Source organism: Limanda limanda, chromosome 5 (genome assembly GCF_963576545.1).
Source record: "Limanda limanda chromosome 5, fLimLim1.1, whole genome shotgun sequence".
NCBI lineage: Eukaryota > Metazoa > Chordata > Actinopteri > Pleuronectiformes > Pleuronectidae > Limanda > Limanda limanda.
This window is the reverse complement of record NC_083640.1, coordinates 22,003,929-22,015,434: the sequence shown is the minus strand read 5'-3', so window position 1 is coordinate 22,015,434 and position 11,506 is coordinate 22,003,929. Positions and strand designations below refer to the sequence as shown.

The window sequence follows — 11,506 nt, the reverse complement described above, 5'->3', positions numbered from 1 at the left end:
TTAAATACCTTTTTTGATTAAATCTGAAAGTGGAATTTATTGCTTCTTAAGACCTGATGATACCCTGGTAAAACATCCCATCATAAGCAGTACTCGTCCCCTCCTTCCTCATCATCACTTAACGTTGCATAGGCTGCAAAAAGATAATATTACAGGGAGGATTAACACCGTCCTAACTGTATTGCTTTCAGTGAAATGGGATATTTTTAATAGTATGACTCATATTTTTGTAGAATTACAGCTGATCTCCTATCTTACCAAAGCAGGCACCTTAGTGAAGCCCCATAAACCAGCAGCCTCTCAAACTACAGTGTCACTCGGAGCAGACGTGAAAACAGTGACTGCTGGGGTTTGAGATCAACAAGCACACGTCCTCCTGACACGAGCCTGCTGCACATCCAGGCTGAGGGCGGGGCCGCCGTTGGGTTCAGAGCTGGGGCCCACGTACGTGCTCTGCTCCATCCTCTTCATCACCAGGCCGAGCAGGGTGATCACTGCCTGGTCCACGTCAACACCCGTCACTGCACTCGTCTCAAAGTAGGGGATGCTGAGGGAAACGGAGAGAGAGAGGAGTCGTTTAGGGAGTGGTGCAGGAAGCTTAAGGTGCTAATACCAGACGCCATTAAGGCCAGCACTGGAAATGTTATAGTTAGGAACATTTACAACTAATATCTTCACATGTTCAAGAGGGTCTGTTACTGATGAAGCTAGAACCACAAAGTTATGTCACAAATATTCAGATTTGTATTAATCTCACCTAATGCTCCATTGAGATTACTGAAGATTAATAGCAGCACATAATTTCCCTGGGTTTGTCAAGACTGTATGTTGATCTCACTACATTTGTTTCAGCTCACCAGCACCATCCTGTGGTGAACTGGTGATTGAAATAAAGTAGGATTTTAGCAAACCAATTTTTCAGGGTTTGTGCGAAGTTCATCAAATTACAAGACTTTTATGATGAAAAAAAAGGGGGGCGGGGGGGTGTTTAGGCCTTAAATATTCCGTGAGCTCATTAAAGTGGCCATATTTTTTGTATTAAGTACATGTTCATAATTCTGATGTTGGAGTTTACTAGAATAGCAGTTCAGTCAGGTTTATTAAATAACTTATAAATTTAACCATAATAAGTCCTTCCTCTGTGAAATAAGTGTGAGTGTAAATCAGGTGTCTGTGGCTCAGATGAGGAGTAAATAAGTGACGCCTCACCCGTATCTGTCGGCCAGCTCTCTGGCCTGTCTGGCATGAACATCCCGTAAATCTCGCTGGTCGGCCTTGGTGCCCACCAACACGATGTCTGGACTATCACAGTACGCGTTGGCCTGTAGCTGACCTGCCCCAACGCAGAGAAGTCATTTAGACCCATCTAGTGCCAATAACAATCTGGCAGGAGGAGTAAACTCAACTCTCAAGTTCAGAAGAGTCAACATTTTAACACTGGAAACAGGCGACTTTGCATCTGGCTCAGAGCGGCAACAGGAGAGGAGACATTGATGGAAAAGAAGTATTGATCTGAAGCAGAGGAAGCTGATGAGATGACACATACTCATCCAGTTCCTGACGTTGAGGAAACTTTGCTGATTGGTCAAGTCAAACATCAGCAGGAAGCCCATGGCGTCTCGGAAGAAAGCTGTAGTGAGGCTGCGGAATCTGAAAAAACACACACACACACACAACACACACACAACCTCTATTCAGTATAAAGCTTTTATGTGCGATATATCACTATGCTGAGGTGGCTCAGTCCAACATCTGGTCCGGACTGAAATGTCTCAGCAACTAATTGATGTGTTGGCATTATATTTTGTAAAGTACTTAATTACTCATCGAAAGTAATTAAGTACTTTAAAAATACTTTAGGTACTTGGGAAATGTTGTGCTTTATACTGCCCTTTTCCATAAAAGAAGAACTAATAACAGGATGTTCCTCTCTGCGCTACATCACATGTGTTTTGCTTGTTGGTCTGTTCTGTAACCGCTCTTTCCCTGGAAGTCGAACAGGCTACAGACCTTTACACAAATTCAATTTGTCTATTCAGCAACATTACCACTAGATGTCACCAAAGGGCATGTTCAACTCCTCCATGAAGAGTTTAAATCAACATGTTTATCATGTAAAATTGAACTTGAACATAGAATAAAATGTACCTTTCTTGTCCTGCTGTGTCCCATAGCTGAAGGTGGACTCTGAAGTTCCTCTCAGTCGTCCCATCAGCACCCGTCCCTGTGTATATCTGAACAAAACCACAAAGGATATTAATCCAAAAGCTATGATAACCTTTATTAATGCACTGGTGATGCGACAATGAAGACCTTGGTCGGATCACGTTAGGCATCACTCACCACTCTCTTTTCCTTGAAGTCGATGCCCACTGTGGTTGTGAACTTGCGGTTGAACTCGTCGTCGGTGTACCGGTAGAGGAAAGTGGTCTTCCCCACACCAGAGTCGCCGAGAGCCAGCAGCTTGATCAGATAGTCGTAGTCCCAGTCAGCCATCGTGCAGATGAGTGCTCAACCTGCCACAGAATTGAACAAAAATTTGCAAACTCAGAACTTTCACGTTTGTTAGGCTTTATAGGCTTTTAGGCAGGGCCTGATTTACCTCAGAGGGGGTCCTAGGGCAAGTGTTTGCTGTTGGGCCCCAAAATGATCACCCACTGTACATGACCCTGTAATTATTCCCTCAGGCACCAAGACTACAACAAATACTTTGGAGCAGAAAATATCAGGTGATTAATCAATTCATCAACTTAGTGAAATAAATTGGCAACTGCTTTGATATCGAATTAATTATGAAAGTCGGTTTTTAATCAAGATGCCAAAAAAACACTTGAACATGCTCCTCAAGAGTGAATATTTGCTAGTTTCTATGAAAGTATATGTTTGATTTTGCACTATTGGTGAAACAGAACTAAAATCTGAATGTTTTTACTTTTGCTTTGGGGAACAATGTGGTTATAAATAGCCTAAACAAATTTTAGAAAATAACTAATATAACATGGTGCTAACAATAGACCATGTATCAGAAACTCAATATTTCATAGATTTTGTAATGATGTTTTTTGAAGTTGCAACTAAATGCTGACATTTCTCCAAGCAAGTAGACTTCAGAGTGATTTTGCTTGAAACAGGAAACAAAGGGTGGATTCAAATTTAATAAAACTTTACAGGAACTTTAAACGAGAGTTTTAGGGTTAGCTAAATAAGTAAGTAATTTATATTAACATTATATTTTATAAATAATAAAACATAAGCTGAAACAGATAAGGATCTTATAACTAGATTCAGTCCCTCTACAAGATTAGGGCCATACGAAAGAGGACTGGTGCTGATTTCAACAGGCCCGGATCGAGACTGCTCAGATTGGAAGGGGGGGCAATAAGAAATCAGTCATTTTAAATTAGTTAAAAAGAACTAGTCAATAAGCCTGGTTTGCTTTAGTAAATAAACAAACTGTGAACACATGGAGACTTTGGCTTGGTCGTCGTCCGAGTAGTGTTTTGTTTATTTGACAGCACCATCGATCTGTCCTTTTTATGAATCGATATCGGATCATTCGAATGGGGGAGAATAAAATAAACGTTATTGGCAGATTCAAATTGTAGAGAATATAGTTGACCAATTGGGTGGGCAGATTTAAACAAATTGCCCTTAATCAAATAATGCAGAATAAAATATAATCCTGGGGTTTTCTGAGGTCAGTGTGAATTAAGGACTGTTGGCACTTGCCCCCTCAGTAATCCGGCCTTGCTTGTTGGCCGAGTTAACTAGAAAAGAAAAGATGAAATTCTTTTCACCTAAGCTGCAGTTTTACGTCTGGGGGGGGGCAGGAGCATCTCACAGGCAGAGCAAGACGTCACAACTCCCCGCTCATTAGGCACTGATCACAGAGGGATCAGCACATGACTGGAGCTGGTTTCCACATGAGCAGTCAAGTGCCTCTCCAGTTTTGCTCTGACTTAGCTGAGCAAAAAAAAACAGTTGGGCAGACAGAACTCCTTTTATTGACTTCTAGGGCCACTGGCAGACAGTTCACCACTGTACGACACCAGTCAGGCCTCTGCAATGCTTCGGTTACACTTAGCAAACCATTAAAAGAAGCGTGGAAATCAGATTGGTTCTGTCCGGGATGGTTCAGAGCTCTCATGTCACCAACGGCCCGCAGTCATACAATTTTAAATATATAAAAAATCCTACTTGCTGGCATAGTGTTGGGATATATGACAACATTCAGGAGATTTTCACTGTCACTCAGAGACACCACTGTGATATCTGAAGTAATTTCCCATGTGCGTGATTAATGGTGTTAGATTCTTTGCAATCAGCAGAGTGATCAAAGCTGACCTACAGTAGTGAGCATTTACCTGACAAAACACATCTCCACGAGGAACACTAGCAAAAACACACCACACTCCAAACACAACAGCTTCCTTTTGCAAAGCATGACAGTGTAACAGAAAGCAAAGAAAGTTCCTCACCAGTTTATCTGAAGCCAATGTCCATTCAGTTTATGCAACTCGTCCTGATTATTCCAAATAATCCCTATCATGATGCGACGGCACATAGTAGATCCTGGAACTTCCTCCCTTCTTACATGTGATCCTTGGGAGGGGTCTGAGGGCAGCAGGACCCGAACGGGGGGGTGCTTACAGACCTTGTGTTTTCTGGTATTTTTCGTGAGGACTAAAAAAAAAAGGCTCTTTGAATAAAGTGTGCCTCTGTGGATTCCGCTGGAAACCGGCCAACCAAGACTTAGGTCCTACTTCTTGAAGCTCAGTAAAGTAATCCTTATTCTCTAGACAGTGTAAAAACAGTAGAAAAACAAATTAACCTAAATCTTAAGTCTTAACTTAGGCCGCTTTAAAATGTGATGATTTACTTTGTCCCATGTTTAGGGAAGTAACATAAAACAGTAAAAGGAGATACAGTGGATGAAAGATAAAATAAAAACCTGAAATAAATACCAGCCTGGTCACACTAAAGCTTTTATTTTTTGGGATTATCAAACGAGTTAGCTCGTTAGCTGTACACATCATATTCTTTTTCATGACAACTTTGGTCCACTATGGTTGTGTTAATTTTAATATACAGATGTGTCACCAAAAAACTGAAATCCTCCACAAATTAGACAAAGTTTCTTTTATTTGTTTCATTCTATATCTTCAGAACAAGAAACAAGAAAATAAATCTAAGGTTAAACAGAAAATTTACATTATTGATGATCAACATTGTCATAAGCGATCTTAAGCAGTGGTAACTTGTCAATTGTTCTGTTCTCTAAGTGGGTTTGAAATATTTGAACAGACTGTTTGCCTGACCTCCTTTCCCTGCGGCCTTTCTGTCTTTGGTCTTTCTCCCTGGTTTCCTGGATGATGGGGTCTTCAGCACCGGCTTCTGCTGCTTCCATTCAGACATCAGCTCCCGTTGAACATCCGGCGGAAGCTCAGAAAAGACCTCAGGGTCCACATTTACCGGGAATTTGCAGTCAGAAGACTCAAGGAATGACAGTCTCCCTTCTTCCTTTACTGGAATTGCACTTGTGGCCAGAGGCCTCTGATGATTCACTGTGGTCGCTCTGCAAGGAGGATCCAATTCGTTTACGGCCCCTTTAATATTTTCTGTAAAAGGCTGTGAAGGTTCTGGTGATGGGGCTTTTTGGATGTGGGGGATATCAGGGACTGGTGCTGAGGAGCTCGTAGAAGTGCTGGGAAAGGAGTTTACATAGGCAGGAGACAACAGTTCCACCTGGACCTCCTCAGGGAGAAGCTCTAACACTTCTGGGTCAACACTCGGGGGCAATCGGTGAGTCACGGTGTTGCTCGTTTCGTCAGAGTCTGACCTTGCTGCGCGGCATCCTGTCTGAAGTGGAGGGTCTTTAACAGCAACAACAGAGCTTTGTTTCCATTTGGATCCGTGTAATGCTGCCTCATAGCTGGCAGGGCTTTCTGTGGTTACTGTCATTTCTGAGGTGTGTTGTATAACCATGTTGTGCATGCTGAACTGATGATCCATGCAGTGACTGTCCGCTGCCTGAGAGGAATCATTCTGCTGGAAAGGGAAAAAAGGAGAAACTCAAATGATTCCAGGAAATTCAGAATACTCACTTTTTCTAAGAAGGGAAAAGTCTGCAGACATGCAATGTTATGTTAGCACGTTAAATAAAACAAGATAATGATTCATGGATTAACCGATTACAAATAATCATTGTAGGGCTGACGCTCAAATATCTTTAATATCAATTGACAGTTTGATTATTTTTTCTTTTAAGTGACTTAAAAAAGTCAGAAATAGTTTAATCAATGCCTGCAGCACTTGATTATAACATCAAATCACTTGTTTTGTCCAAGCAACACTCCCAAGACTTTCATTTTGTTATCACGAGAAAATATTTACCAAACATTTTTGCTTGTGACCCCGATGTGTTGATCAACAAAGTTTTATCTAATCTAATCTAATCTCCAATCATTAATCCAATCAAACCATCAAAAATCAATGAGCTATATGTTTTGTGATATTTAAACATGACATATTGTTGCATCTGAAAAAAAGCTTCACATTGTTATGTTCCCTTCTGAATTTTCACTATTTATTGACTTTTCATTGACCAAAAAAAACAACTGAATATTAGAAGGAATTATTAATGGTTTATTCGATAATCGAAAAATGTCAAAACAACAATGTCAGCTTTAGTTGACTGGTGCATCATCAAGCATCTTGAAATTAGACACAAAACATTTTCTAGCAAACGTTACTGCCAACAGCAGCCAAGAGAAAATATTTAATACTTTCTACAATCTTCTAAGGCCTTTTTTTGAGTATAAGGATTTTAAAATGAAAATTAAAACATGGGAGATTGAATTCTCTGGTGTACGTCACCTGACTTTGTGACAAGCTGGTCTGTGTTTTTCTCGGAGAATGTGAGAAGAAAGATGTAATGGAACCCTTTCCGCTGACAGCTGCTCCCCTGGTCTGCAGGTTACTGAAGCAAACGTTAATCAGGGTGAGGTGGAAGGGGGCGTTGCTGTCCACCATCTTGTGGAAGAGCTTCATGGCCAATGGGACCAGCTGGAGCACAGCATCATCTCTGCTTCCTATAGAGACATTAAAGAAAATGATTTATAAATCCTCTCAGGATGGAAGGAACTGACTTTTTGCAAGAGCTTACCAGAGGGGATCTTCTGGCCGATGTGGTTGGGGATCGGACACTGTCGGCTCTCGCGACTGAACCACTTGTTGGTTGGCGAGTATCTACGGATGGTGAGCCGGAAGGTTAGAGGCTGCCTTCCGTCTTTGTTCATCCTAGTTTTCAAACAGGTGATAAAGGTTAGATTCAGTGGCTCAAGCTTAAAACACCACAGTTTGATTAAAGGGTGGAGAAACTGGTCCTGACCTTTCCACCAGACTGCTCAAGAGCTGTCGAATCTTTTGCAAAACTTCTTTAGTTGATGCCATTTTTTTGAACGAGTCTTCGTCACTGAGAGACTGAAACATAAAGATCGTGGTAAAACATAAACATTTTCACTTTAAAAAAAAAGGTGAAACTGCTGCTATTTATTGGTTCACTTTCAAGATATGCAGAATTTTGTCTCTAGTATCGGACAGACTCCACCAAAAAGCTGCAACCTACATTTCTAGTGATACAACCGGAAACAATGAATAAATGAGTTCCTGCAATTTCCACTTCATTCAATTTAACGCTTAATCGTTGTAATGAGAGAGATTATTACTTGATTATTATTATTGTTTACTCATTTGTTGGCTCCATTGACTAATTCCCAGTAAAACACCCCCTCAAGTAGATACTCTGGATATCCTGGCCTACCTGAGGGGCCCCAGTAGGGGTGACAGGGGAGTCATCAACGGCAATGACCAGATTCTTCAAGCGCTGAGCACTGGGACCTCCAAACTCGCTCACCAAGTCTTTCAATGGGAAGCTCTGTAGGTCTTGGATGCTGACCAATCCCAGGGCTTGAAGTCTTTTAGCAGTTTGGTGACCTATCCCTAAGATGACATGACCAGGCCACAAATTCAGCATCAGGAATACTTGAAATGAGTGATGTGGGTCAGATGTAAAAATATTTAGGTAGCACAGCCATGGATGTATTATGAGACAATGTGCTCCTGTGCATTTGTTTGCAAAAGGCCCCTTAATCTCCCTATATACCAGCAGGCTGTCTAGACTGAAAGAAACACAAACCATCTGCAAATTCCCTCAATGTTTGAAATCTCTTTGGGTTTATTTTCCATTTATTTGTGTTCTTTTGGTGGCTTTTCTGATGGTTCTGTCTCTTTGTGGTCTGGTTTACAAGACGTCATTTCTGCTGATTAACAACACATTTTTGGGGTTACTGTTAAGTCTAACATATATACCTGGTACTTTGCGGAGACTGCTCAGGGAGCCTATGATGTCGCAGAGGTTCTCCGGCAGCAGTGTTGTCTGCTGATTGGGTTTGAAGGCACCAGACACCAGTTTGGCCAGGAGCTTGTTTGTGGCAATGCCAGCACAGCCAGTCAGACCCAGTTTGCTGTGGATGGCTTCTCTCAGCTCTGCTGCAATGTGTGAACCTAAAGCCATCCTTGGGTTGGCACTGGCTTTTACATTTGCACCTGAGCAGGAAAAGATAGTCTGACATTAATATGATCTGAGGAACATTGTGTGTAAAAGGGAAACTGAAAGTGAAATGTAAATATTTTAGTTTCCTAGCGCGCTCATAACTGACTTCCTGTTTACCATGAGCCAGATGTACAACGGTCGATTGCAACACACCAGAGGCACATATGTGACTTACTGATGTGGTTGTAGACATGTCCTGTAAATGAAAAGTTGTTCAGGTCTGGCGTCTGCGTCAGCCGTCGCTCTACCATCTCTGTGACATCCATGAAGTTTTCATCAAATCCAAGCCTCTCGACAAGTGGACAGTAGGACATCAGGAGCTCTGGAGAGAGGAGGATATAGGTAAAGAGAGTTGAGCAATGATAAAATAAACCTGCTGTTAGCTAAAGGAAACATCCACTTCAATCCCAAAATATATTTTTACAAGGTATGAGCTTGTTGCATTAATCTTTGGTTGATTAGAATGTGTCCGTAAATGAGGAAATAGATAAAGATGGCACAGAAAGAGTGTGTCACTGTGGACAATTCTCCAGATGAGAGCATCATTGACAACCTAACTCTCAATATGTTAAAAAAATAAAATGTCATACTACTTTACAAACCACTCCAGTTATTATTAGAACAGAGTGGGGGCCAGCTTTATCTGTTATGTTGTTGCCTTGCTCACCTGTCACCTTATAGGACATTTCTCTGTAGTGTGTCAAGTCTTCTCCTTTAACCAGCACCAGCTGAGGACATTTCTCCTTTGCATCAGTCACAGACATCAGTTTGGTGAGACCCAGGTCTCTTGCCACGTAGTTGCAGGTGACTATGATGTATTTCTGCTGGATACCTGACGACATGAGAAACAAGATTATTCTGAGCTTCAGTAGAAACACACCTGACAACGTTTATTCTATTCCACCAGTTTACCTAAAGGGACTTCTCTAAGTGCTGGGTTTCTGATCATCTCCACCTGAGCGTAGAAGCAGTCCAGGTCAAAATGCAGAATGACTCTGTGTGCAGAGGTCGCTGCTGATGGCTTACACAGGCTTGGACCTGAAACAGAGTTAGTTAAGAGACTCTGAAGAGGACAAAGTATTGATAAACAACATGATTTAAAAATATGATTAGTAAGAAAGTAAGAAGGACTTTCTGTACACATCCGGATTTGCTTATAGCCCCTCCCTGAGAGCAAAAGCTCCAGAAACAAGTGAGCAGAGAGGCTTTAGAAAGCTCTAGAAATCGTCCTTACTGTGTTGAAGAGAACATTAATCATCATATATTTTCATTTCAATTATTATTTTGAGGGTAAATGGCAGTTACTTGCTGGTTCCAGTTTGTCTGGTTTATGGGGCAGCTTTACCCAATTGAATCTGCTGCTTGCCTAGGATTATGATGGCCATAATTATTTATTCACCAACTGCAATTTATGTCGCTTCTAACCATACATTTGACAATGTATTCAGCCACACAGAGGTTGCATCTACTTAAATTATTGTAATGTTGTTAGACAAACACCTGGAAATGGTGTATGAGAATTTGGGATGTCAGAGTGCAACACTTTAAACCCACTTCCACACAACACAGGGTGTTGTCTTCATAAAGCTTGTTCGGGCCAAACCCAAAGACATGCATTCAAAAAGACTTAACACATATAAAAGAAACTGGAAATACAACATGTTTGGCATTTTAACCAAACCCGAAACCGATTCCTGAGTTATTGCAACCACCAAACAAAGTAGGTGAACACATTACAAGAAGTGATGCCACCCTTGATATTGCTCTAAACAACTTGAGGCAAGTATTCAAATCAATTCAGTCTTATTCTTTCTTTCAACTCATCTATTTATCGACTAATCATCGCAACTATTGTGGGAAATATTTTACTTCTCAATACATTCTGGGGATGTAGAAATCTGAATGTTTGACAAACACTGAAGCTGTATTGAAGCTGCTAAAGCACGAGGAAGCTGCAGAAGGAACCAGGTCTCAAACAGGATTGAAATATGAAGCCTGGTGATGAGACAGTACAAATACAATGGACACCATCTGAGTGATGTCTCTCTCTGCTTGTTAGAGAGACTTTATCTGGGCTCAGTGTTTTACCCGGAGCAGGAGCAGCAGGAGCTGAGTCCAGGAAACTGCTCCTCCACTCGGTGTCATCCTCCTCCAGCTCCTCCTCACTGGTCCTCATGTCAAACACCGGACATTTGAGGAGCCAAGTCGTTGTTTTACTAACGCAGAGAAAGGCTGTTGTTATTGTTTTGGTTAAAACTGGAAAAAACTGCACCTCAAAGTGAAACTACTGTTTCTCTGCAGGTCATAGTTCAGTTGTGTACCACAGCGCCACCTGTCGCGTTGGAGTGATTAGAGCTACACAATGAACCACAATACACCACATCAGCTGTTGGCAGGTGTAAATAAAAACAGTTTGTAACTCAGTGTCGTGGGTAGAGTTGTCCCATTTCTCTATGTGATGTAGGGGCAGCAGCGATCTTCAAACATCACTCCAGTGAATTCAGATTATCTGGGACATGGGGTGAAAGATAAATGTGGAGGAAAATAATCTGTCATAAATAAGGCAATGTTGCTAATTGCATGCAAAGAGCTGAGCTTTATCAAATATGATTGATAATGTGGGACAGCCTGCTTCGTGTATTCTGGGACAGTCATTGAATCTCTATAAATGTGGTAAATATGCATTAAGGGAATACGGAATTTAATCAGTAGCTTCTAATGGTTAATTCGGTTCAGTTCATATATTTCACTTCCTGTTTCTTGTGAAACTTACGTCTGGAATTTTATTTAATCATCTCAAGATATTTTAAGGACAAAAAAAGGCAAATTAAAAAAAAATTAAGTGTTGTATATATTTTATTTGACTAAAGCATTTTTATATTCCTGTGTTAT

The 11,506-nt window shown here is 41.1% G+C and overlaps 2 protein-coding genes across 3 annotated transcripts; both read right to left on the bottom strand.

Moving 5' to 3' along the window:
• Nucleotides 1-357: 357 nt before the first annotated feature.
• Nucleotides 358-2,496, bottom strand: LOC133002436 (ras-related protein Rab-27B-like). Its single transcript, XM_061072252.1, has 5 exons — nt 2,344-2,496; nt 2,149-2,234; nt 1,547-1,650; nt 1,210-1,333; nt 358-547 (listed from the first exon to the last, which is right to left on the bottom strand). The coding sequence occupies exons 1-5, from the start codon at nt 2,494-2,496 to the stop codon at nt 358-360; spliced, it is 657 nt and encodes a 218-aa protein (XP_060928235.1).
• Nucleotides 2,497-5,124: 2,628 nt separating this feature from the next.
• On the bottom strand, nt 5,125-10,914 carry poli (polymerase (DNA directed) iota). Of its 2 annotated transcripts, none has more exons than XM_061071351.1 (10): nt 10,703-10,914; nt 9,527-9,652; nt 9,282-9,446; nt 8,790-8,936; nt 8,371-8,607; nt 7,823-8,001; nt 7,391-7,482; nt 7,166-7,299; nt 6,877-7,091; nt 5,125-6,045 (listed from the first exon to the last, which is right to left on the bottom strand). In XM_061071351.1, the coding sequence occupies exons 1-10, from the start codon at nt 10,788-10,790 to the stop codon at nt 5,278-5,280; spliced, it is 2,151 nt and encodes a 716-aa protein (XP_060927334.1). In that variant the 5' UTR covers nt 10,791-10,914; the 3' UTR covers nt 5,125-5,277. The 2 variants fall into 2 exon arrangements, with proteins under 2 accessions (XP_060927334.1, XP_060927333.1); XM_061071350.1 differs by having other exon boundaries at nt 5,126-6,048.
• Between the last annotated feature and the right edge of the window lie 592 nt (nt 10,915-11,506).

Excerpts from the sequence above, each read along its gene's own strand:
- LOC133002436 (XM_061072252.1), bottom strand. The coding sequence starts at position 2,496 with ATGGCTGACTGGGACTACGACTATCTGATCAAGCTGCTGGCTCTCGGC. Across the intron at positions 2,235-2,343 it reads ACTTCAAGGAAAAGAGAGTG|ATATACACAGGGACGGGTGC; the intron begins GTGAGTGATGCC and ends GGTTTTGTTCAG. Across the intron at positions 548-1,209 it reads GAGCTGGCCGACAGATACGG|CATCCCCTACTTTGAGACGA; the intron begins GTGAGGCGTCAC and ends CGTTTCCCTCAG.
- poli (XM_061071350.1), bottom strand. The coding sequence starts at position 10,790 with ATGAGGACCAGTGAGGAGGAGCTGGAGGAGGATGACACCGAGTGGAGG. Across the intron at positions 9,447-9,526 it reads ACTTAGAGAAGTCCCTTTAG|GTATCCAGCAGAAATACATC; the intron begins GTAAACTGGTGG and ends TCATGTCGTCAG. Across the intron at positions 7,300-7,390 it reads TTGAGCAGTCTGGTGGAAAG|GATGAACAAAGACGGAAGGC; the intron begins GTCAGGACCAGT and ends TTTGAAAACTAG.